This window comes from Emydura macquarii, unplaced genomic scaffold, assembly GCF_026122565.2.
Source record: "Emydura macquarii macquarii isolate MOO-44397 ecotype Brisbane River unplaced genomic scaffold, CSIRO-AGI_Emac_v2 contig_2473, whole genome shotgun sequence".
In the NCBI taxonomy this organism is placed as follows: Eukaryota; Metazoa; Chordata; order Testudines; family Chelidae; genus Emydura; species Emydura macquarii.
In genome coordinates this window covers 21,108,036-21,134,243 of record NW_027132610.1, presented here as the reverse complement: position 1 = coordinate 21,134,243, position 26,208 = coordinate 21,108,036, and the positions used below count along the sequence as shown (strand labels likewise).

The 26,208-nt window shown below is 37.0% G+C and overlaps 1 protein-coding gene across 3 annotated transcripts in view; it reads left to right on the top strand.

Moving 5' to 3' along the window:
- LRCH1 (leucine rich repeats and calponin homology domain containing 1) overlaps positions 1 to 26,208 on the top strand; it is a 157,783-nt gene that overhangs the window by 129,192 nt on the left and 2,383 nt on the right. For all 3 annotated transcript variants that reach the window (XM_067563125.1, XM_067563126.1, XM_067563124.1), the window contains one exon: positions 585 to 662. In XM_067563125.1, coding sequence (XP_067419226.1) covers positions 585 to 662 — 78 coding nt within the window. The remainder of the gene's footprint in view (positions 1 to 584; positions 663 to 26,208) is intronic.

Here is a 26,208-nt window from a genome sequence, read left to right as displayed (position 1 = left end):
ACTGAGATAGGTCACAGTAAGACTTGGGGAATGTCTATGCTACAATTCTACACCCTCAGCTGGCCCATGGCAGCTGACTCAGGCTGCGGGGCTGTAAAATTACAGTGTTGATGCTCAGGCTGGAGCCTAGGCTCTGGACCCTCCTGTCATGTGGTGTGGGTCCCAGAGCTCATGCTCCAGCTCAAGCATATACGCTGTAGTTTTACAGCCCTGTAGCTAGAGCCTTGCATGCCCAAGGGAGTTCACACAGGCCAAATGTGGGTGTTTAAATGCAGTGTAGAGATACCCTGGGAGGCTTAGAGAGTGCACTGGCTTCCTCCATTGTTGTTGTGCCCTTGCCAGTGACATAGAGGTCACTGCCATCGTGGATGGGTGGTGGCACTAGGAGACTGTGGTACACTGGCAGTTCAGGATGTTAGATGTTGGTCAATCTGCTATTTACCATTTCCTAATTTATATCTTCAGGAACAGCCTCACCTAAACATTACACCAGCAGTAGAAACATCATTTAATATGCAGAATTTTATGACTACTGTACATTATTGGCTTCTGTCACATTAATTTACAATTTCTTGTTTTTGCAGCCTAAACTTAGCATGGCCAAATGCAGGAGAAATGTGGAAAACTTTTTGGATGCATGTCGGAAACTGGGGATACAAGAGGTAATTTTTAATTATGACCAGCAGTGATAGATGATCTAAAACACACCAAAAAGCATATATTGTGTGTTCTTTTAGGTTGAAGGCTCTCTATTTTATACATAAGCTAAAATTATTCATGTCTTATTTTATGAAACATTTACACCCTGATTCAGCAATGCACTTATGTATGTTCTTAGCTTTAAGCATATGAATAGTCCCACTGAGGTGTTCATGTGAGATATTCACAAGTTTATTTGTCTTTAGTGAGACTATTGTGATTAAAGGCATTGCTGGATTGGGGTTTAATTCTCCTCATGACTAGAAGGCCCAATAACAAATGACTGAATTTTGTGAATGAGCAAACTCAACAATAAAAAAACAAGTGTCATGTATCACAAAAGCATGCCTGCTTTGCCATAGATAGGTAGATAAGAGTATTTACAGTAGGCCCAATACCTGCTTATATTTCCTGTGGAGAATAACTAGGAAATACAGCAAGTAGATCATATTAGTTATATAAGGAAAAATTGGCCAGTTTTTAAAGTGATAGCACCAAGTAAAACAAAGTTTTTATTTGACAAGCTTAGTTTAAAGTATTTATACTTCATACTATATTACATATTTTGTAATACATTTTACACAGTAATTGGTAATATGAAATCTCACCTCAGCACTCTGTTACATTTTTGCTGAGATGTAAAGAGAGGAGAATGTAAATTATGGATTGTGCAGATTAGCAAAATGCAAATGAGTGAGTTTCCACTGTCATGTTAAAATATCATTATAGAAATGTGAAATGACTAAATGGAAAAAACTCAAAGTGTAGGTGTGACGTTCCCCCCTTGCAATCTAGACTGGTGTGTAGCTTTGTCATCCCAATTCCTCACTCTTTGGCCCCAACTTACCCCCCTTTGTTGTGTGAACCACCCGCTCCTGGGTCAGCCCATGCCCAGCCTCCTGCGAGTAATCAGTCCCTGACCTAGTGAAGGAATGCTTCTGCCCAGCCACTTATGGGATAGACTCCAGCAAACACTGCCACTCCCAGATGCAACCCTGGGAACTGCCATCTTGCAGGGTTCGGTGCTGTACATTGCACCCTTATCAAAGAAATTGATATACACTAGCTCTGTCACTCTAAAAGAGGTCTCTGCACACACTCAATCCACATGCACTATTTTAGATCAAACAAATAAATGTATTGACTACAGCAAGATTTTAAGTGAATCTAAGTCAGATTAATGTAAATCAAAAGATTAATAATGAGTCAAGGAGTTGTTCACAATTAACTAAAAGATAACTCATATCCTAAACTAAGATTAAAAACAAGAAGCCTGTAGCACTTTAAAGACTAACAAATTTAATTTCTGCAGGTATGAGCTTTCATGGGCTGCAACCCAGTTTGTCAGACGAACGAAAGTTTATGCCTGCAGAAATTAAATTTGTTAGTCTTTAAAGTGCTACAGAACTCTGGTTGTTTTTGCTGTATACAGACTAACACGACTACCCCTCTGGAACTAAACTAAGATTAATATTTGAGTCTCTTTCATCTTTTCTATGACGTTAGCTTACCCCACAGGCTGGTTGCAATGCCCCCAGTGGGTAGTTGCTAGTCTTTGATGTTGCTTGGAAGATAGATTTCAGGGGACAGCCCTGAGACAAAGATGCCTCTTTCTTTTTAACAAGTTTCCTCGACTCCCACCCCCGGTGTCAGGTGATTGTCCATGCCCGGCAATGGGCGTGATTTTTCCCTCTTGAGCCAAAGTGTTCAAAGGTGCTTAGGCCAGTCCATTGTTCCTATATGCATGCCTCCGTTGAGCGTGGAAACACAGCTTTGTGTTTGTCTGCATCTGTCCAACCCATGTGAGACACATGTTTGGGGATATGACAGAGAGCAGAGTTTCATATCTGCACATATGTATGACATTGCAGGAAACATGCTACCATGACGATAATATTCAATATATCATGAGCATTCCAAAACACCTTATATGACATACTTTGCATTAGACAATACACAGTTACACTGTAAAGGTGAACATGAATGATACACAAATCACACTAAAAAGGTGTACATGGGGCACAGCGTGTCACTGTAGGGTTTTACATTTTCAGTTTTCTGTAAAGAATGCCAATAGTCCATATTCTGACCAAAAATTACACTGGAGTAACTCCTTATGATACAATTTAAATACTCTGGATTTATACTGATGCAGTTTAGATCAAAATCTCTTCCAGTATCTAAGAATATGTTGAAAAGAATTAAAGACAAATTCATTTCAAACAGTTGGCCTTCAGTATGAGGAATTAGTTTGTATAGAAACTAGTTTTTAATGGGGTAAAATATAAAACTATGAACATGAAACAATACATTACTTAATGTTTTCATTGTATTTTTGCTAACATAACAGTATAACAGGCTCTGAGAGCACTTTTATTGCAAGTTTTAATTTCAGGAGTGTAAAAACATGTTTTTTGTTTTGTTTTTACTTGGGATGAGACTTGAATACAAAGTTTTTAAACTGTAAAAGGATTCCTTTTTCAGAATGTGAAGAAAATCCATTAGTCTGACCTTTATTTGAAGGAAAGCAAAATAAACGGTATTTTTTCCTTTTCTGCAGTTTGAAGAGAGATTGGGAGGAAAGATTGTTCTTATAATAAATTACTATTAAAATTAAGTTTTATAATCCATAAAGTTATGAACTAGGCCTCTATTTTTATAATGATTATATTGGCCAGCTATTACTGGTCAACTGCTTTCATAAAGTTATGTATTGTAAAATATTCATGGTAATATTAGAAGGGTTGCATATTGTGGGCTAAAAAGATCAGCTTCAGAGATCAGAAGGCATGTTTCCCAGTCATGAGAATATTGTGTGAAAATGTATTCAGCCTGTGTATAGAAGATTTAGTGAGATGTGAAGGACCCTTTGATGCACCTTAAAGTACAAGAATACCCTTTGATGCCCTAGGATACAAATCAGAGTTGCCTGGAAATGGCCTTTTGTGGGAAGGGAGAGGAGGAGGGTGGCTGTTTTTAACTGGGTCTTTTAAAAAAGAAAATTGATTGCCATAAAAATATCCAAGGAGAGGTATTTAACATGAGATCCCTTGAATGCCGCAGCACAGTCTAACAACCTAAAAAGACGCGATGCATCATCTTCATTCTGAATGTCCTTGTTGAATTGCTGTAAGTCAACTTATTGGGTAACAACAATTATTGTTGTTTTAATGTTTGTGAGTAAGCAGAGATGACACATAACTGTTGATAGTGGGGGGTTACAATTTAAAGATTCTGGTGGTATGCAGCGGGATTCAGGACAGGGCATATAAACCCTGGCAGAAATCTGGGGCACATGACCCCACCTCCACCCCCTTGCGTCGCCTCTGTGAAAAAAGGTTTATATTTGTTTTTCTCTTTGCGGCTTTCAATGAAATATAAACTTCCTCTGCTAATATTGCAGATTTGTTATGGATTTTTGGCACCATTTGATTAACTGTTTGCATATTGCAAGTTTTCATAGTGGCTTAAGCAAAGGGTCAAATCTTATAAATCTAAATAAACAAACATTAGTTTCTACCCATATAAAATTTCATTCACTTAAATATCAAGTACATTTGTTTGCAGTTTCTAATTTATAAGAGATCTTGTGGAATGCTGAAAGGCAATTCAGATTTACTAAGCATGTATGGAAATTGACAAATTTATTGATACAGTTTGTGGAAAGTGCATTGTGTTTCAAAGCTTAGATGAGAGAAAGTGTTTGGATTTAGCTCTGTTTTACTGAGAGAGAGAGAATATGTTGGAAACAAAGTTCAGTATGGTTGTGTGAGTAGCTAGCAGGACACCAGTGCCCAAATAGATCAAGAATCTGTCTAGGAACAGTATGCTGTAAAAGTGCCAACAAAGACATTCCCCACTTTCTAACATTTGCAGGTATATTGATTGTTCTTATCTAACCTAACTGTTTCAGGAGAATCCAGCAATAGGAATACAACATTTGCAAGAATTGTTTTCTTTTCTGAACAGATTACTGTTAAGATCCAGCCCTTTGATACAAGATCCAGATTGTTAGATCCTACTATCTGCAGCTATTTCTAGTGACATTTATCCCCATGTCCAATTCCTGAAAAATATTTGTCGATACACTTTCTCATGCTCACAAGGGTTGGGCAGTTTTCATAGTTCTCCCTTCTCTGGTTTCAGTTAGCTATGACTGTAACAGAGATGAAAGAGAGTACACAGGTTCTTCCACAAAAACTCCACAGGCTTAGGGTATTGTCCTGTCCTGTGCAGCTATATGCAGATCAGAAAGTAGAAGAATGTGGAGATAATGGCTGTGTCGACAAAATTATCTTAAATTATTCTGCTAATATGAAGCATCTCTGCTCATATTCTATACCTCAAAATGGGGGTGCTATCACTGTCAGCTGCCATATTACAGCACTTGGAATTAATATTAGTAGCATAACAATGTCATCTCACCCAGTCACATGGATGACTGGGCAAAAAAATGCCAGATGAAATTCAATGTTGATAAATGGAAAGTAATGCACATTGGAAAACATAATCCCAACTATACATATAAAATGGTGGGGTCTAAATTAGCCATTACCATTCAAGAAAGAGATCTTGGAGTCATTGTGTCTAGATCCCCGAAAACATCTACTCAGTGTGCAGACAGTCAAAAAAGCTAACAGAATGTTAAGAAACATTAGGAAAGGGATAGATAATAAGACAGAAAATATCATATTGCCGCCTCATAAATCCATGGTACATCCACATCTTCAATACTGCATGCAGAGCTGGTCGCCTCATCTAAAAAAAGATATATTGGAATTGGAGAAAGTGCAGAGGAGGGCAACAAAAATGATTAGGGGTATGAAACAGCTTCCTGATGAGGAGAGATTAGTAAAACTGGGGCTTTTCAGCTTTGAAAAGAGACGACTAAGCAGGTGATATGATAGAGGTCTATAAAATCATGACTGGTGTGGAGAAAGTAAATAAGGAAGTGTTATTTACTCCTCATAACACAAGAACTAGGGGTCACCAAATGAAATTAATAGGCAGCAGGTTTAAAATAAACAAAAGGAAGTATTTCTTCACACAATGCACAGTCAACCTATCAAACTCTTTGCCGGAGGATGTTGTGAAGGCCAAGATTATAACAGAGTTCAAAAAAGAGCTAGATAAGTTCATGGAGGATAGGTCTCTCAATGGCTATTAGCCAGGATGGGCAGGGATGCAAAACCATGTTCTGAAGTGTCCCTAGCCTCTGTTTGCTGGAAGCTAGGAATGGGTGACGGGATGGATCACTTGATGATTACCTCTTCTGTTTATTCTCTCTGGCACTTGGCATTTGGCATTGACCACTGTCAGAAAACAGGATACTGGGCTAGATGGGCCATTGGTCTGACTCAGTATGGCTGTTCTAATGGTCTTATTTAAACCTACTACTCATCATTCTAATGCTGATGTGTTATATAGGCTGCTTTCTTGGCAGTTCCTATGCCTACTAATCCACTCCACAGAGTAGCATTTCTCATGTTATTCCAATCACATTAACAAATGATGTAAATTGATGATCCATGGTCGGCTGAATGCAGTTTCAGTACAAGATGGTGATTAAAATGAAGGATTTTAGATGTGGTTTAAACAGAAGGGGGCTTTCAGAGGAATAAGGTGGCATGCTGTTTAGTGGTAGTGCTGAAGGAACTCCAGGACCACGTGCTCACTGAGCATCATGACTGACCTTGAGACAAGTGTAGCATGAAGGGTCAAACATACAATGTGATTTGGAGGATTTCACAGGAGGTTGAGTCCTGGGCTGCTGCTTTTCCAGCTGATGTTGGGGGAATGTTGAGTGTCAGAAAAAGATTTTTCAAAAATCTCGCCGAGATCCTCCAGCAAAACGAAGGAATTTAGGGCATACAGTATTTTGAATGAACAAACAGGCAGAAAAAAGCTGAGGCCATCTTTGTACAAAAAAGCTCACTTTTTTGCTTTGAAATTCACATTTAATATTAATATGTATGAACACACTGTTGAGGTGGTCACCCATTTGCCTGGTAGGAGTGCTCAGAGGCATAAGGACACTTCCAGGTCAGAGAATTTGGAAGTTTTGTCCTGATACAAAGTAAAATATGTCCAGGATTCTACAAATAATATGATTATTGTATAATCATAGCAAGGACAAAAGAGAGACAAGAGGGAATATAGAGGGGAAATCTAATGAATGTCTTAGATGTCTGTGTACTTATGCAAGATGTATGGGGAATAAACAGGAAGAACTAGAAATACTAGCAAATAATCACAATTATGACATAATTGTCATCACAGAGACTTGATGGGATAATACACATGACTGGAATATTGGTATAGAAGGATACAGTTTGCTCAGGAAGGGAAAAAAGGATGAGGTCTGGCCTTGTACTGAGGTTGAGAAGGAAGTGGGAAGCAGATCTGTTGAAAGTCTTTGGGTACAGATAAAAGAGGTAAAAAAAACAAGGGTGATGTCATGGTAGGTGTCTATTATAGACTACCTAACCAGGAAGAACAGGTGGATGAGGCTTTTTTGAACAATTAACAAACTCATCCGAAGTACGGGACTGTGTGGTGATGGGGGATTCCAACTATTCAGACATCTGTTGGAAAAATACATCAGGACACAGATTATCCAACAAGTTCCTGGAATGCATTGAAGACAACTTTTTATGGCAGGAGGTTAAGAAAGCGACTAGGGAAGAGGCTGTTCCAGATTTGATTCTGACAAATAAGGAGGAACTTGTTGAGAATTTGAAGGCATCTTGTGTTAAAGTGATCATGAAATGATAGAATTCATGATTCTAAGGAATGGTTGGAGGGAAAACAGCAGAACAAAGACAGTGGAATTCAAGAAGGCAGACTTTAGCAAACCGAGATCTAAGAAGGTAGCTAAGATCCTATAAGAAGCCAGTCTAAGGGAAAAAATAGTTCAGGAAAGTTGGCAATTTTTTAAAGAGAAATGATTAAGGGCACAAGAGCAAACTATCCCAAATCATAGAAAAGATAGGAAATGTGCTAAAATACACCCTGGCATAAGCAGGAGATCTTCAATGACCTGAAACTCAAAAAGAGAGTCATACAAAAAGTGGAAACTAGGTTAAAATATGAGGTTGATTATAAAAACACAACATAAGCATATACAGACAAAATTAGAAAGACCAAGGCACAAAATGAGATTAAATTAGCTCGGGACATAAAGGGTAATAAGAAAACATTTTACAAATACATTAGAAGAAATAGGAAGACCAAGGAACAGAGTAGACCCATTACTCAATGTGGAGTGTAAGACGATAACAGAAAACGCAGCAATGGCTGTCGTCTTAAATGCCTTCCCCCTGCACCCTCCCAGGTTTCACCAAAATGGTTAGCGGTAATTGGACAACTAACATAGTGAATATCAGTGTAAATGGGATAGAATCTGGGGTTAAAATAGGGAAAGAACAAGGTAAGAATTACGTACACAAGTTAGATGTCTTCCAGCTGGCAGGGCCTGACAAAATGCATCCTAGAATACTTACAGAGCTTGCTGAAGAAAACTCTAAGCCATTAGCAATTATCTTTGAGAACTCGTGGAGGATGGGAGAGATCTCAGAAGACTGGAAAAGGGCAGATATGCTACCTTTCTATAAAAAGGGAAATAAGGACATCCCATGGAATTATAGACCAGTCATCTTAACTTTTTACTCAGAAAGATAATGGAGCAAATAATCAAGCAGTCAGTTTGTAAACACCTGGAAGATAACAAGAAGATAAGTAATAGTCAGTATGGATTTGTCATTCTGATGTTGGCCTCCAGGGGAGTCATGCTGAGATAGCTTAAACAGGGCAAACTGCAAAGAATGGAGCAGGCAAAGCCCAAAATACTGGTGGTTTTTCTTCCATAAGATATACGAAGTGAGCAACAAACAGGTTCTGATGACCTCACTGGTCATTCAGTAGACAAAATACAGTTCCCTTAAAACGATCCAGCCCTTTGGCTAGCACCCAGATAGCCAAGTCAAATATGATGGGGATTACTGAAAATTTTTATCCATCGTATGTAAAAAAAAGTTCTACCAATCCCAAAGGACCGGACACATTGCCAAACAGGTCAATGAATAGTTCACATCTTACCCAAATACACACTTAAAGCCAATGCTTCTTAAATAAACTAACATTTATTAAAAAAAAGGAGAGTAATGGTTAAAAGGTCAGTATACATACACAGATGAAAATAAAGCTTCTAAGTCAGTTTCAAAGTAGAGATGATAACTGAGTTGTAAACTCCTTAAATTGCAAGGTCTCTGAAATTACCCAAATAGCTTAGGGGTCATCAGTCCTTCACAGCTTCTTTGTTAGAAATCCAGTCCAGAGAAATGAAGACTAAATAGTCCATGTGCAGAGTTTGTTCAAATTCTCCCATGAGAATTAGCAGGGTGATTCCAGGCTGGTCACTGGGATCCCAATCTTGTGATCCAAGCTTTCCCTGACAAGCTTGGACAGAGTTGAGATAAAAAGGATCAGTCCACTAGAGTCTTTTATAGATCCATGCAGGCTGACCAATATCGTCTTGACAGCAGGTGCCTCCTTAAACTATTAATCGGTGATTAATTGGAACTCTGAAGTATCATCTCCTAAGTCCTGTGCACACGGGATACTAGTTACATTAGCACGAGGTAATTAGCCATTTAAAACCATTTACAGGTATTTACTACTTAAACTTCAAAGAGAAATACAAACAATAGTATTGTTACATTCAAAGTTCCATCTAAGTATTCATATGTTCCTTTTGAACTCTTAATCAATAGATTAGGTATAGCAGTTTATCTAGCAATAGTATAACAATAGATAGGAAAGCAGTTTATCAACACTACTAACCTCTAACGAGATATTAAACAACATCAAATAACTACCAACAGTACACTTGCATATCAAAGCACTAGTCTACTTCTGAGGAATGACCCTCACTACCATTATATTTTCCGATAATATATCTTTAAAGGTCAGATTTGGGCCATGCAATTTGTAAAGTTGCTTGGCTTTTTCGGGCCTAGTGTCACAGTCATGAACAAGTCATATCAAACCAACCTAATATCCTTCTTTGACAGGGTAACAAGCATTGAGCAGTAGATGTGATATATCTCAACTTTGTTAGAAATAACCAAACAGGTTGTCCCTGGGGCAGATTGGGGAGACGGAACCCTTTATTGCCTGCTCGTGCCACCTTGATGCCGCGAATGAGCAACAAGGGGGTTACTTTACAATTATTTTCTCCATAACAGTATGTAAATGTATATATTTTCAGCAACTCTCCATAGACCCTTATTTGGTTACATTGACACCTATAAAATGAATATTAACAACTACATGATGAATACAATTATACCCGCCCCTGTTTGTTGTTTACAGGATTACCATGCAGAGGACAGGCACATCACCTTAAAACCTATTAATTTTACACTAACATTCTTTGAAGAAAAGACATACCAGGTGGGGAAGGAAGATAATGCTTTCTTCCCACCAAAGGCCTTGTGCAGGAGTAGCGATAGTTATTATGTCAGTCTCATCCCCTGCGCAGATGGCCAGGAAGGGAGGAAAAGAAGAGAGATAACAGACTCTAACTAGAACTCACACCAATTAACAGAAACAAGGTTTGCCCATGCCTTGACCCCATTGTCTATAACTTAGGCCATTCTCTATAACTTGACCATTTGTCCAGCTTTTAACTCTTTACTCTCCTACAAACTTTAGTAAGACTTTTGATACAGTCTCACATGACCGTCTCATAAATAAACTTGTGAAATATAACCTATATGAGCCTTTTATAAGGTGGGTGCACAATTGGTTGGAAACTGTACTAGGAGTAGTTATCAGTGGTTAGAGGCTACTTAAATCTTGGCGAAATCACACATTTTTCATGGGTTGCTCACGGCATAAATAGCAAAAATGTGTGATTTTTCCGCAGCATTTCTCAAACTGGAGGTTCCGACCCAAAAGGGGGTTGTAAGCCTGTTGTAGGGGGGGTCCCAGTATTGCCACCCTTATTTCTGCATTGCCTTCAGAGCTGGGTGCCTGACAGCAGCCACTGCTCTCCAGCCACCCAGCTCTGAAGGCAGAGCAGAGAGTGGCAGCTGCTGGCTGGACGCCTAGCTCTGAAGGCAGCACAGCTGCCAGCAGCATCCCAGATGTAAGGGTACCAATACCATACATGCCCTACAGTATAAGGTAAAAGTACACAAAAGACCAGATTTCATGGGGAAGACCAGATTTTGTGGTCCGTGATGCAATTTTCATGGCCACAAATTTGGTAGACCCCTATCAATAGCTCACAGTCAAGCTGGAAAGGCATATTGAGTAGGATACTGCAGGGATCTGTCCTGCATCCAATTCTATTCAATATCTTCAAAAATGTTATGGATAATGGCGTAGAGGGTACATATAAGGTTTGTGAAAGATACCAAACTGGGAGGGGTTGCAAGTGCTTTTGAGGACAGTATTAGAATTCAAAATGATCTTGACAAACTGGAGAAATGATCTGAAATAAATAGGACGAAATTCAATAAGGATAAGTGCAAAGTTCTACACTTAGGAAGGAATAATCATTTGCACAAATACAAAATGACTGCCTAAGAAGGAGCACTGCAGAAAAGGATCTGGAGTTCTAGGGGATCACAACTAAACTGTTGGGGGAAAACAGTAACACTGTTGGGGGGAGAGGGGGGGAAGCGAACATCATTCTGGGATGTGTTATCAGAAGTGTTGTCAACAAGACACAAGAAATAATTCTTCCACTGTACCCTGCACTGACGAGGCCTCCACTGGAGTATTGTGTCCAGTTCTGGGCACCACAATTTGGGAAAGATGTGGGCAAACTGGAGAAAGTCCAGAGGAGTGCAACCAAAACGATGAAAAGTCTAGAAAACATGACCTATGAGGAAAGATTGAAAAAAATGTTTGTTTACTCTGGAAAAGAGTAGACCGAGGGGAAACATAAGTCTTCAAATATATAAAAGATTGTTATAAAGAGGATGATAAATTGTTCTCCTTAACTACTGAGAGTAGGACAGAAAGTGATGGGCTTAAATTGCAGCAAGGAAGATTTAAGTTAGACATTAGGAATAGCTTCCTAACTATAAGGGTAACAAGGCCCTGGAACAAATTACATAGGGAGGTTGTAGAATCTACATCATTGGAGGTTTTTAAAAAAGGTTAGACAAACACCTGTCAGGGATGGCAACTGTATGACCTGTCAAGGTCCTCTCCAGTCCTACATTTCTATGATTCTGTGGGGCAGCTGTATAAACAGCTACATAATTAATTGTTGTTCTTTTGGAACTGGTTGCATAAATAGGTCCCAGAATGTAAAATGTCTTTAATACAAACAGAACAACGTTAAGTCTAGAGGATTTGACTGCAAAATAATCTTCAAAATATTAAGTGAATGTAAATTCAGGCAGTAATGGCTGTCAGTCTTTGAAACAGTTGCTTTAAGACAAGGATAAACTGTCCCCATTAGTCTCAATGGGATGGACTCTGACACCTGAGATAAATTGATTGCCGTTTTACAGCTGATCATTTTAGCACAATCAAGTCGTACTTTGCCATCATTGATGGATTTAGAAAATGGAACAGGTGTTGTGGCAGTTAGTTGCTCTTAAAGCTTAGGTCAGGTGGGGAATGAGGAATTCAGTCACCATCCCTCAAAATATAAAGTCACCTATTTAATAAAGATGTGACACACAGGAGTGCTGCTAAGAGATCACTCCTTCATTTTTTGGCCCCCAGTTACTTGCTGCAGATTTGGATTGCAAAAGCTGTTACACCACAGGGCTCCATATCCACTGAAAATAGTGGCTACTGTAACTACTTTTTTTTCTGACAGTCTTATGCAAAAACTATTCATAAGCTAAGCATGTGTAGTGCTAGCATGGGATCTCTCCAGTAAAGTAAGAGCTGTATCAAACACTTCTGTTATTACATATGTAATCTCTTCCAAGTGCAGTTCTTTCTTATTTACCTGTTTTTTATATTTTTTCTAAACTATTTTTCAAAGGAGAAAATTAGTTAAGCCAAAGGAAATAAAATATGTAAATCACCACACAAAACTAAAAACATAGCCAATAGCAGCCTCATCTTCCTCCTTGCAAATATGCATTATAATATGGTCTTTCATTATATTATTACAAATGGGTTCTGGTTTTGTGTTGATGTAACTAGTAGGGACATATCAGGAAAAGCAACCAATGAGAAGATGTAAGGTGAGGCGGGCCTGCTTTATCTTATAACCAATCTGTTAGTTGTTTTCACTGCTACAGCTGTATTTGCACCGCCCAGTTTTCCACTTACACTTGTATTCTGACCAGTTGCCTCACCAGAGTTTGTTCCAGAGACTTTCATGGAGTTGAAATACAATTATATCAGGTATGGATTTTTCCCACTGTAGTAGGCAATATATACTATTTGGACCACAGTATGGTTGCAAGTGGTACAGTATGCTGTTAAAATCTTAACTCTGAATTTCCTAGGTAGGTATTTATCATATAGTACATACACATAAATATGTATTCTTTTATACAATACTGAGTACTTAACATTGAGATTTTATTTTTAGGAATTAAAATATTATGGGCTTGGTTTTCAAAACTGCACACCTGATTTGTTTCTGTAATTTACTGCAGATGCATGAAGCATAAGAGGAGTTGGTGCCAGTTATGTGATTAACCCTCCATATCTATCTACTGCATCGAAATATTTATTCTCTATGCACTATTTTGGTAGCTGCATGATCCATTAAGGCATGCAGCTGCAAATACTTTTAAAAAATCACAGTAACTGGGACATTACCTTTGCTTAGATTTTTAATTGTGACTAATAATAAATGTGCTTTTAATGAGGAGAGAGCAGAATGTTGGAAATTGTTGATTATCTGAGCATAATTGTTGTTTTCTAATGTTGTACTCTTTTAACTATACATTTTAGTATTTTAGCTTCACATCAAATTCACATTGGGGTTACTAAAATACTGGTAATTTAGGTGGAAATACTATATTTAGTTATTGAAAAGCTAAAGAATATTGTATCACGAGTTCCCTTACAAAAGCACTAGATGGCATGTACAATATAAAAGATTTTACCTAGTATCAGCAGTGGAAAATGGTCTATCATGTTTTGAAATATTTACTAATTTGAGAAATATTTACTTTGCATATTCAAACAATTATAGAGTAAAAAAATTTGCAGGCCAGTCAGACTTTTCTAAAGCTTGGTCTGATTTCACCAATTTAAACACCAAACAGCTGTTCCTGTAAGAAATTCCCTTTGCATGCTTTGGCTACTCCTGCCTGGTTTCTTTTCTTGAATGCTCCTCCATTGGCAAGTCTCTGGTCAGGAAATTCCTCATGGTGTGTAAAATTAGACCTATTACCAGCTGCTTTCATTCTTCAGTAACTTTGAAATTACTTCTCTTCAGTCTGCTCCAAAGGTGTCTATCTCCGTATAAAAAAAAGCAACATCCTGTTTAAAATTATATGAAAACACATTAATTTAGCTTCAAATTATTTCAGGGTTATTTTTATTGGGTATGCTTTTGGCAAGTATGAAATTAGTCTGTTGTACTCCATTAGAAATCTAATGCAATTTTTATTAGTGTTGTCAGTAAAACATAATATTTCATATCTGCGTCAATTAAATTTTGTTTTTAACATGTTCTGTGCTCAAGAAATGAGCATTTCAGGCAGGCTCACATGTCTGTGGATTTTATCGTTTTATTTAATCTTATGTTTTAATTCAGATTTACAGACAAAATTTAGTAGCAAGCTTCTACTCTGGAAAATGACTGTGTAAAAAAGGCACCACCATCACGAAACAGGTCTTTTTTCTGTGTATATTCAATGTTGCATTGATCGCTTGAGTAACAAAATTACATTTTTACAGCTTTCTACTCCTGTTAAAGCCAGAGCCAACGATGGTAAGAGAGAATGAGGTGAATTCTCTTCTTTCTTGTATATCATCACCACAATTGCTTACTGAGGCCTACACTTAAAATTTAGGTTGACATAGCTACATTTCTGAAGGGATATGAAAAATTCACCTCCCTGAGCAACATAGCTTTGTGAACCTAACCCCCAGTGTAGATGCAGCTAGATCAATGGAAGAATTCTGTCAACCTAGCTACCCATTGCGCAGGGAGATGGTGTTTCTGCACTATTTAAAAAAAAAAAAAAAAAAGCTTTCCATCAGTGTAGGCTGTGTCTACACTATGAGCTTATGTAAGCATAGCTACAGCACCATAGCTATGCTTGTATTGTCCTCATATGCAGACATGGCCTAAGTTTCAATCAGTCATGTCAATGGAAGCCAGTTGATATTTACTGAGACGGCGTAGGTGTAACTGAAGGCCTGAGCAGAGTGTAACTCTTTTATTACTGATGATGATTTCAGAGAGGAAAGATCCCTGCTTGACTTTATGATCCCCAGTTGAATGTACAAGCCTGCAGGTTAGAAAAAAAAATCTACTAGCAAATTTGCTGTAGAAACGTTTGACACACAATAAACATGGAATTCCATGGGGCAACTTCTGTAGCCAAGTTTCCCTACAGAGATTCTGTAGAGTCATTTCTCCGAGTAGAAGAGTTCTTTAGCGTTTCTGAAAATTTGATAATTCATTAAGACTACATTTTGAAGCTTGATAGCATTAAAGTATCTTAGACCACTAAACCTGCAGATTTTTATTTTTATTTTTTAATTATATACTAGGAATTATTTTCCTTTAATAACTGAATATAGTTGGCTCAGAAATAGTTGGACTTTCTTCTGAAATGGAGCTCTGTCTTTCCTACATCTTATCATAACTTTTAATTCTTTTTTTAAAGATACTCCTACTTACATATATGCATTCAGTTGGGCATTGATAGTGAGGTTACACGTGCAAAGAGGATTGGAATAAAAATACACATCATATTGTTCTCATCTCCCAAATTTTAGAATTACCAGTGTGCACTTTGGGTTTGATTTAGTGTAATGATAATCAAATATCATGTCTGCTTATCATGAATATCATTACTGAGTACAATATTCTTAATGCAACAGGTTGCTTAGATGTTTGTATTCCAATTTAAATTGCTACATACGGGCATCTATATCTTCCAAAAAGAAATGTATGAATAGCCTAGGTTCACATTTTTAATTTTAAATAAGAAGTTTGGGCCTTAAACTCCGCAGCTTGGAAATTTTCTTAAACTAGTCATCATCCTTTTACCACTGTCGCTTTCAATTTTCATCCCAGAGTACCAGTTAAAGTAAATTATTTAATCACCAGATTTTAGAGTGCATGTGATGTTAAGTGAACAATTGTATGTATATTCATAACAATTTCTTTTTTTAGTACGTTTTCCTGAGATTTCACTATCATGGTTTGTCTCAGCTGCTAAGACAACTTTCTTGCTTTTATAGGGACCTGCTCTTGCAAAATCTGAATCATGCAATTAGTCCCATTTAAGTGATTGAATGTCACTGTGTGTGTAAAGGTTTCCAGGAACTGAGCTCTTAACTTGCATCTTATATTTGTGCTATTGTTTTGATATTGTTTGATAGATTAATTATTTAGAGGAAACAAAAGAAAGATGGTGCATCTATTAAATTAAGGGAATGCTTGAAAGAAACAATATATTCCTACATATTTATACTAGTAATAGAATACTGTGTTACTTTATCAAACTTTTTATCTTTTTGTATTTTTAATTTTATGCACTGTTTTTTTCTGTTCTAATGGCTGCCCTTCGGGATAGGCTGACCTCTGCTCTCCGTATGACATCCTGCAGTCGGATATTCGTCACATTCGAAAGACTGTTGACACTCTGCTGGCCCTCGGGGAGAAAACCCCACAATCAACTTCTACCTTTCGTTCCTGGGATCTAATAGGCTTTTGTCTTTTCCACATACTTTTTATAGTCTTGATGTACATAACTTATCACTGGAATGCACTAACAGCATAACCTATTTGCACGTGCACACAAACTTTCTGCTTTATCTCTGACACATTACAGGTACTTTAATTTCCTTCCTTTGCCTCACAAACTTCCACCCCCTGTAACCTCTTTATTAATCTCTTGACTAGAGGTTGTAGAATCTTGAATTGATTGCAGAGGGGAACCCTCCCTTCACTTCCCCCAACTCTGGCTTAAATGCCTATATGTATTGTGATTTTCAGCTTGTTTCCTTCCACACTGCCTGGGTTGCTCCCAGATTGTGTAGATGTAGTAAACTGCATCTATTCCATTTTTGGCTGTGGTCTCATGAGATCTTACAAACTAAGCAGCATTAAGCCTGGTCAGTATTTGGAGGTGAGAACCCAAGGAAAACCCAGGTGTTGAAGGAAGTGATGTTGGCAGTTCAGAAGATGGCAGTATTCTCTTTGAGTCAGTTTTCTAGCATGCTTTGTGTTAAGTATGCTGTTTGTTGGAGGGGCCATCTTTAAAATGAAGAATAAAAACCAAGGTCCTTAAGATCAGTAAAGATCCCATAGCACTTGTTGCAAGAGTGTGTGTTTACTCTGGTGTTCTGGTTAAATTCCAGTTTGTGGTAATTACAATTTCCCTCCCTAAATTTTGTCTCGTTTCTGTTGGATATAATAATCTTCTCTTTCTCTGTCAAACTCTGTATTGTTGCTATGCGTTTTTAAATACATGCCACGTTCCATGCCAAATTACAAAGAACTCATAATTTGTAAGGGAATTTAGGGTCTTTCAGGATAAAGGTAATGGAAGCAACATGGTGCAGGGAATAGGGCATCAGTGTGGGTGCTGACAGACCTAGGTGTTGTTACCGTCTCTGCCATTGATTCTTTCTGTAACATTGGGCAAGTTACATAATCTTCTTGTCTGTTTCCTCATTTGTAAAAACAGGGATGATAATACTACTGTAACACATCCGAGAAGAATTTCTTAACTATATAAAGAGATTTTTATGTAGTCGTTTTCCCTTCACTTTGAGGTCTACAGATTCAAAGCTTTATATTAAATGCTAATTATTGGAAATGGAAACATACATTGTCACTAAAATATCAGATTAGCTCTCCCAAGAATAGCAATACCCTGAATACATAAATATACTAATTTCTTATATATATATATTACCCTAGGAATCTAGGATTCTATTAAATTAATCTATTGCCAGTGCTTTCTGTATTACTATGTTGTTACACAATCCCTATCCCCATGTTACTTACATGAATATTTTTGTATGTATTTAGAGTATTAGAAAATCAGATGGAAAAACTCGTTGCTACCAGCCCATGATATTAATCCTAATGGCATACATCTCTGCCTATGCCAGATATTTTTAGTGACATGTTTTTGCTGGTTTAATTACCCAGAGTATCTAAAATCTCCCATCCATTGGAAAGGTAATGGAGCGGTTATTTCACAGTTGATGTACAAAGAAACAGAGGCTTATGTCTCTCACATTTTGAATGATTTCTCAGTCTAACCGCCGGATATGAGAACTGAAGTGCTGTTCAAGAAGTGTGTCGGACTAAACCTGTTGCACAACTTCAAATTTTTTTCCAAATCCCATAATGATAAGCAAACCCCAAACTTGTTCAAAAAAGCTGATTTCACATATACCAGGAACAAGCCCATACTACATCTAATACATTATAGATACAAAACTGTTATAAATAGCTAAACTGGTTTTAGCATAACCCAAAAATATAAATTATGAATTGAATGTTATTTAATCCTTAAACTGCCTACAAGTTTTACCCATAAATTCTAATTCACACATGCAAACATGTCAGGCTCCTTCTGAATTTGTCTTTGTGATTCCCAGATTTGCTTCTTCACTTGATTTATAGAAAGTGAGTGTTCAGTGTCTTTCAGCTTTAGAACGGAATGATCATAACTAATTATTGCCAATATTCCTGTCTGATACTGCATTAACTTTTTGTCCCAAAACTTACCATATTAAATAAACATATTCATCTGAGAATAAAAGTAAATTCTCAGTATTCCCATAAACAGTGGGAAAGTTATAACACAAGATTCAAAGAGGAACATTACAAGCGTTTCCCTATAGCTATGGACTTGAAGTTAACCCAGAACATACCGTGAAGGAACGGCATAGTCTTTGTAACTGTAGCTAAGGCCAGGTCTACACTAGAAAAGTAGGTCAAACCAGTGACGTAGCTCAGGGGTGTGAAAAACTTACCCCCCAAGTGAAATGATTAAGCCTACCTAAACCCTGGTGTAGACTGCATGAGGTTGACAGAAGAATTCCTCCCTTAATTTAGCTATTGCCTCTTGGGAACTGGATTAGCTAGAGTGATGGGAGAACCCCCCTATCACTGTAGTGACTGTCTTCTACACTGAAGCACTACAATGCTGCAGCTGCAGCATTTCTAATGAAGACAAAGCCTACGCTGTGATTTTCCAAATATTCATTTGTTATTCCTACAGTACTGGACTCCTCTTCCACAGTTATTAATGATGGTAATATATTACATGCTATATACATTTTTAATGATGGTAATATATTACATTGCTATATACATTTGATCCCTATACATCAGGGTTGAGTAAAATACACCTCCAACTTTTGCATAATAAAGACTGTAATGTGTCTGTAGACTACAAATCTCAACATAATGCAAAAACTGAAACAGAACTGCCTGCCCTTCTCCTAAAAGCCAGGTATCGTCACCCTGAATTGAGAAATAGAGGGTAAAAGCTGACTTAAAGATACAATACATATCTGAGGCATCTGCTTCATAGTGCTCTCTGATAAATTCAGAAGTCTATCCCTATGCTTTTCCTCATGGTACTGGTTCTCAGAATACTCACAGCTCCACATGTTGGAAATTGTAGTGCTTCTCCACCTCAGGGACTATTCTTTTTAACAGGGAATTCATCTACGTAGACTCGATGCACTCTGTGTTTCAGCAGATAGCACTATATTTGTTTGCTCACTGCCACTCCCATCGCTGAATGTATGCCTCTTATGTTAAAAGTAGTGTGTACTGTGTGGTATGTCCACATATCCCACTTACAAATCATGTGATTTTGTACCTACTCCTTCTACATGTTTTCCCCATTCACACAAATGGTTTTCCCATTGCAATGACAGCATGCTCAGCAGGAAACTAAAAAACTCTAATCTGTTCACAGATTGCAGCTACTCAGATTTACTGTATGTTTGTACAGTGTCCAGCATTATTGGGATTTGATTCAGATTAGTTCCTCTGGTCTGTATTTCCGTCCAAATAACAATGATGATAATAAATAGTAATTCTTAGTTTAACATACAGTTTCAACCCAGTGCATAAATATTTTGTTTTTTCTGGCAAGCCAAAAATCTGTAGATAGAACATGTGACATTGTCCTGGCATTGAAAGTTCTTAAAAGATATCTATTTGGGTAGGATGCAGTGCAATACCCTCCCACCTACCTCTTCATTTCATAGATATATTCTCAAAGATTTACTAGTTGAAGACCCTTTTTGGACATGATCCTACTCCTATTGAGGTCATTGGTAAGACTGCCATTGACTTAATGGCAGGTGGATCAGGCCCTGAGTGAATAAAGGTGATATCCTATTTTCTGTTCCAAAAGCTATAATGACATCATCTTTGAAATGTTGCCTGAAAAGGAAATGTCCTTGGCATTTTACTCACATTCTCATAAGAACTAGAACCACTTCCATGTATGCATGTATAGAAATTAAGGTATCTGGAGTAAAGCATAATTTTATAGTAGACTCTTAGCAATATAATACATGATCTGAGTGTTAGGTAGAAAGAAGAGTTGCACAATAGGGATTTTTTTAATCCATTCCGCTTTATTTACACTACAAAATGCAATCCCTATTCACTAGCTCTGTTGTCTCTCAAATCTGAATACTTATATGTCAGATTCTGGTGTATTTGGATTTCTTTTGCTATTGGCATACATTTTCTGTCACTGTTTAATATACTTATCTGTCATTATTAGGCTTTTGGAATTAACTCTTCTTTTAGTTTAAGGCTGTTGTGTTCTTAGAATATTAAAGTGAAATTGTCAAGTATTTAGGCAAAATATTTGATCTATTTTAAAAATATATGGCAAGGAATGTCCCTGGAATTTGAAGGTCCTGATTGGCAAAAGGTCCCCAGCCTGAGTTACAGATGTAATTTTTGTTTCTGAAAATATTTGTGCCTGCATTTAATTAACAGGTACCATTCATAACATTGAGATTTCTTATTGACAGCATCTGCTAATGCTATTAATTGTGGACGTGCATATTTGAAGTCTGCTTCTTAAAATCAGGCCCGGTTTATGTGAAAGAACACTAATCTGTCACTGTGAAGTTTTTAAAAGCCACTTACACACAAACCAAAACCAATTATTTTAATTACTGTGCTTTATCTGTTGCAACACAAACAGTATTCCCAAAGATGTACAGACATCGTCAGTGATGCTGAGATATGAACAAGGAAAGGCATAAAAAATGCAAAGTAATATCTATAATATATAAAACTGTAAAAAGTATTTGAGAGGTTTTTGTTTAAAACCATTTTAGTCCTCTTTGTTGTAATGATGACTTAAATTTCAAAATACTTGACTCCAGATATTTACGTGGAAAGCCTGAGATTCATTTTCTTATTTGGACTCTAAGAAGCTACACATTTCGGTATTTTAACATTTTCAGAATATTTCAGTTTTTCTGTGGTTCCAGAATCTTATGTCTACAAATGTGTGGAAGAAACAGAAGGGGCAGAGAATAGAATTTGTCACATTGCAAAATTTCATTCATTCTTCATTTTTTGCTGGCAAATATAGCTGGGTCCTGAACGTTAACATCTGCAAATCAAATCAAATTGCTTTATTATGTATCTCTTTGATTCAGTGGCCACAGTCACTGTCTTAGTAACAAATACTTGTATTTTAATTGCCTTGTTGATTAGCCTACATTAGTTCAATTCACACAGTAGCCTTGATTTTAAGATAACTAATGTCAAAGAAAATAGAGACATGTTTAAGTGCCATGTTCATACTGTATCCTATTTTTTCTTTACCTCAGCTAAGTCAACCATCTTGCTCCTTGGCTAGAAGATTGCTCTGAGGATAGCATTTGCATCTGTGGTACACCTACATCTTTGTCTTCTCTTCTTACTTTGCTGCTGATAGCTGTGTTGTGCAGCTTATTCACTTCTCTCTCTGCAATTCAATGTTGACTCATATTTTGATTGAAAGACCTTTGCTCCTTGCATTGGCATAAGTTTGAAAATAACACTCTTTACCCATTCAAAATTATATCTGGGCCCAGAGCTCTTTAAATTGAGATTAATTTAAATTTAGAATTTGGTTAGCCTGGTTGCAATGATTAGCTGTCTCCCTCCTTCCACTGAGTTCATTAGAAGCAGAATCAGGCCTTAGATCCTGGGTAATTTATCAGGGTATGTGCGCTGTTGTGGGATGATCCATCCATGACCAAAGCAGAAGTCTTTAGGTGGACCTTCCTCTGTGCTGATTGACAGATTCTACAGAGACTCACTGGTGTTGGAAATGTAATGCCCAATTCTCATCTCTCTCACACTGTTTTTGTGGTGACATAACTTCACTGATTTCAATGGAGATACTACTGAGAGGTGAATCATACCGTGTGTTGACGGTAGTGGAGTTACACTGGTGTTATGCCAGTGTATGATGGAGTGAGATCACTTCCAAAAGGAGGAAATACGTTTGGGCATCTTTCTGTGGTCATGGACAGGTTCTTCTATAGCTGAGGTCTAGTACCTAGAAATGCTGGATTTCTATAAACATTTCACAATATTGTCATATAGTGAGTTTATTTCATCTCATTGTTTGACAACTGTAAAGTAAGTTGTGTTCCTTGTGTATTAGAAGTAGCACTTGTGGGTGTGGTGGGGCAGAAGAGAAGGAGAGGGAATTGGCCAAGTTTCAAGGAGAATGAATGTGGGTAATTGGGAGGGTTGGAGTCAGATCTAAAACGCACTGGAGTCTTTGGAAAGGCTCCTACTGACTTCACTGGAGTTTGGATAATGCCGTTAGTAAGATTTGATTTTTATTCAAAAACAGAGCATACTAGAATGTTCTTGAGCTGTGATTTGAAAAAAATAGGAATTCAGAAAAGGACTTGGATATGTAGAGATAGGAAGATTGTGCTAGATAGTGGGGGCATTATAAAAACCTGGTATTTAGAGCTCAGCACTTTGACTCTTTTTATTGTGGTGAAAAAGAGACTTGAGTTAGGTATGCAAATGATGGTGAAAGAAGTGTGTTCTTTTTATAGGATGGTACAGGATGCGATAACAGTTCTGGAATATTTGTCAAAACACGTAATCTTGGTGTTTGTTCATTGGTTTATTCTTTATAACTTTGCAATGTCCAGCTTTTTCTTGTTGGCAATGTAAAAGCCTTTGAGCATGTGAAAGAGCTAAGGGAACTTAGGGAATGTGCAGATGTACAATGTAGAAAATGAATGTGCTGGTTACAAAATATTGTCTTGCTTTGTATGTCCTATTTATGCTTTAAAAACTAGACATAAAATCTAGAGTCTGCTTTTATATGGGTCCTTAAAAAGCTTCCTTTATTTGAGAATAGAACTCCTAGGTGTTGCTTTTATATTTAGACATTGGAATATTGCATTAGATTTTGGACTGGTTAATGCATTTTCTTTAGAGAAGGAAAGTGTTACTGGCGTGGTTTTTTATGGTTTAAAGTAGATGTCTGAACTCATTTACTCTTTGTAATTACTTCTTGTGTTTAACTATAAGACAATAAACATTCTATAGCTATGAAAAATCAGTAGGTAAAACAAAATCTGATATAGTTTTGCAATAAAATTCTTTTAAGTGTGAGGTATAAATCTCTTTGAACTATGTTTTGATACAGATCTGGCTTCAATAGAAGTGATTTGGGATAAACATTTCATTTTAAGAATATATTCAAACTTACAAATACTTAGCAGTGTTTTTTGTTTGTTTGTTTTTTTGTTAGTCATGTCCCTTAGTCTCTTATCAAAGGTTTGTCACAATTTTCCTTTGGTTTTCAAATATTAACTGTCCAATAATTTAATATACAGTAGTTCCATATCTGAAAATGTAAGGCTAATGAAATGATCAACATTCAGACAGGAACCTCATACATATTACCTTTGCCTTGGGTTTTCTTAGCGCAACCCCTATCTGGTGAGAGTAGAAATTTTTTTTTAAAAATTACTTCTGCCTTTAAAACATGCTTTGTATAGAATGTAACTGTTTCTTTATCTGAAAATAACAGATCAGAATAGTTGATTCCTAAAGATTCTAAAACTGAGGACATTATGAGCAGGTGTATCTCTAGACATTAGTTTGACCACAATTCCTTAACTACTTGACATGTTTGAATAAACCTTATATTACCAGAAGTGAAGAAAACCTTCATTTTTGTCTTGTATTTGAAACTGAAAACATATCTTCTCGTTCTCCACTACCAATCATACATCGAGTTACATGACAGTTTGCATCTAAAAGAAGAACTTTAAGCCTTACAACTACTCTGTAAATCTCTCCAGAAAGAAATGTCCCTTAATGAGTGAGCAGAAGGTAATGACAGTCTTGTCTGCAGTATCTCACAGTCACACAAGATTGGTCCCAATGCGATTATTGTTTGTATAATTTTGATTAGATTAAGTCTTTTTCATGCTAGTCAAAGATGCTCACAACATTAATAAGCATTAGGGCTAGCTTGTTAGCTATACTGTGCTTCATTACAGTAGTGAATTCAGTGATGAATTATAGTGTCAAAAGCTAACACGCTAAAGAGAAGACCATAGCTAAAGTAGTGGAAAGCCAGATTCCAAATAACAATGTAAACCAGCTTGAGCAGACTCCCAGAACCTTGCAGCATCTTCACTGTAGGACATTGGGTAGTATCTCTGTATCATAGATGGTACTCAACTTCAAATCTTGAAGCTTACATTTCTCAAATAATTTTATGAATGAATTTGATATTGAATTTGAATTGAATTGAATTTGTTCTGAGATATAAGCATAAATAAAAGAAAATTGCAAGTCAGATAAGTCAAAAATACTTGCACTTCTACATTTAAGGATACATTATAGGGGTAGTGGCAGTTGCAATAATTTGTACAAATTTGTGGCTCTCCCTTTTTAATTCTCCATATTTTACACACAAAATCTGCAATTCATTTTTATCTCATTTTAAACTAGGCTACTATATGTATTTATATTGGGGTTATTTATGACCTGTAAATGTACAGCATTGTGCCATGATTAATCAACCTCTAGCTAAGTGTAGTCTGATTGAGACACAATTTGGATAGAAGGCCTCAAAGGAAAAACCTCTGTGTTACATGGAGTTTTATTTGTGATTCAGTACCTGGTGGGTTTTTTCCCCTTAAGACAGTATTGAACCTAGACTTTACCTAGCTTGGTCCCCTAGAAGTTCTTCACAGACTTCTCTAGCCCTGACTAGCCTAAATCATCTACAAATTTTGCCACCTCATTGTTCATTCCCAGATACTTGATAAATATATTAAGCAACACATGTCCTAGTATGGCTATCCTAGTCCTACTCTTTGTTTTTGTCATAGCCTGCTTCTAATCCATCATAGCACATACGCTCACTCTAAGACCTACTTTCCTTAATAACCTCATGTGTGCGATTTGGCCTATATTCTTACAGAAACTGCCGCCAGATTGTTAATGAACACAAGAAGTCAGGACCTCAATTATATAATGAGGATTAGATATTTCTATGAATGGGAATATCCACAATTGTATTAAGGAAAACATTATTTTAGAAGACATAAAATAGCCACTAACAGATGGGAGATTAGGAATAAAACATCCCATTTGGCAGGCTATTCCATAATGGTCCGCTCTGGGGTTTCCTGCACCTCCGTCTGAAAGATATGGTATTATCTACTGCTAGAGTCAGGGTAGTAGATTAGCAGTTTGTTCTGATGTAGCGGTTCCTAGGAAACAGCTGGTAGGCCTCACCTCTTCCAGTGATTGCTGCATTCATTGATGGAGCAAGTGGTCCCTTTGTATATCAATGTAAATTTGTAAAGAACTTTGGAATCATTCAGAAAATCATTCCATTAAATGTAAAATGTTGTTCACGTTTCAGTCTGTTGACTGTAATCACTGCTGTTCAAGATGTGTATTCCAGGGTGAAAACTTGAGTATTGAACTCAATGGCAAAACTCCCTTTGACTTCAATAGGCACAATGGGCACATGTCATATATCTCTCTGTTGCCTGTAGTGCTTGGTGTCAGTGTTTTTACAGTGAATTACATGCTAAATGAATGTACCATCAGATTTGTTCCTGAAAACTAATTGCGAATCTTAATGGTGTAAAAATGTTTTTAAAAAAATTGTAAGAATAGGATGGTTTGCTGTTAGCCCTAGAGTAACCCAGAACATTTAAAAATCTCGTAGTAAGCCAAGAATGTCATCAGTAAAATGAAATAATTATTTCTGTTAAAAGCATAGGAAGTTTTTTAATCAAATGATTCCCGGTTGCTGAGAGAACTGCATTCTAGCT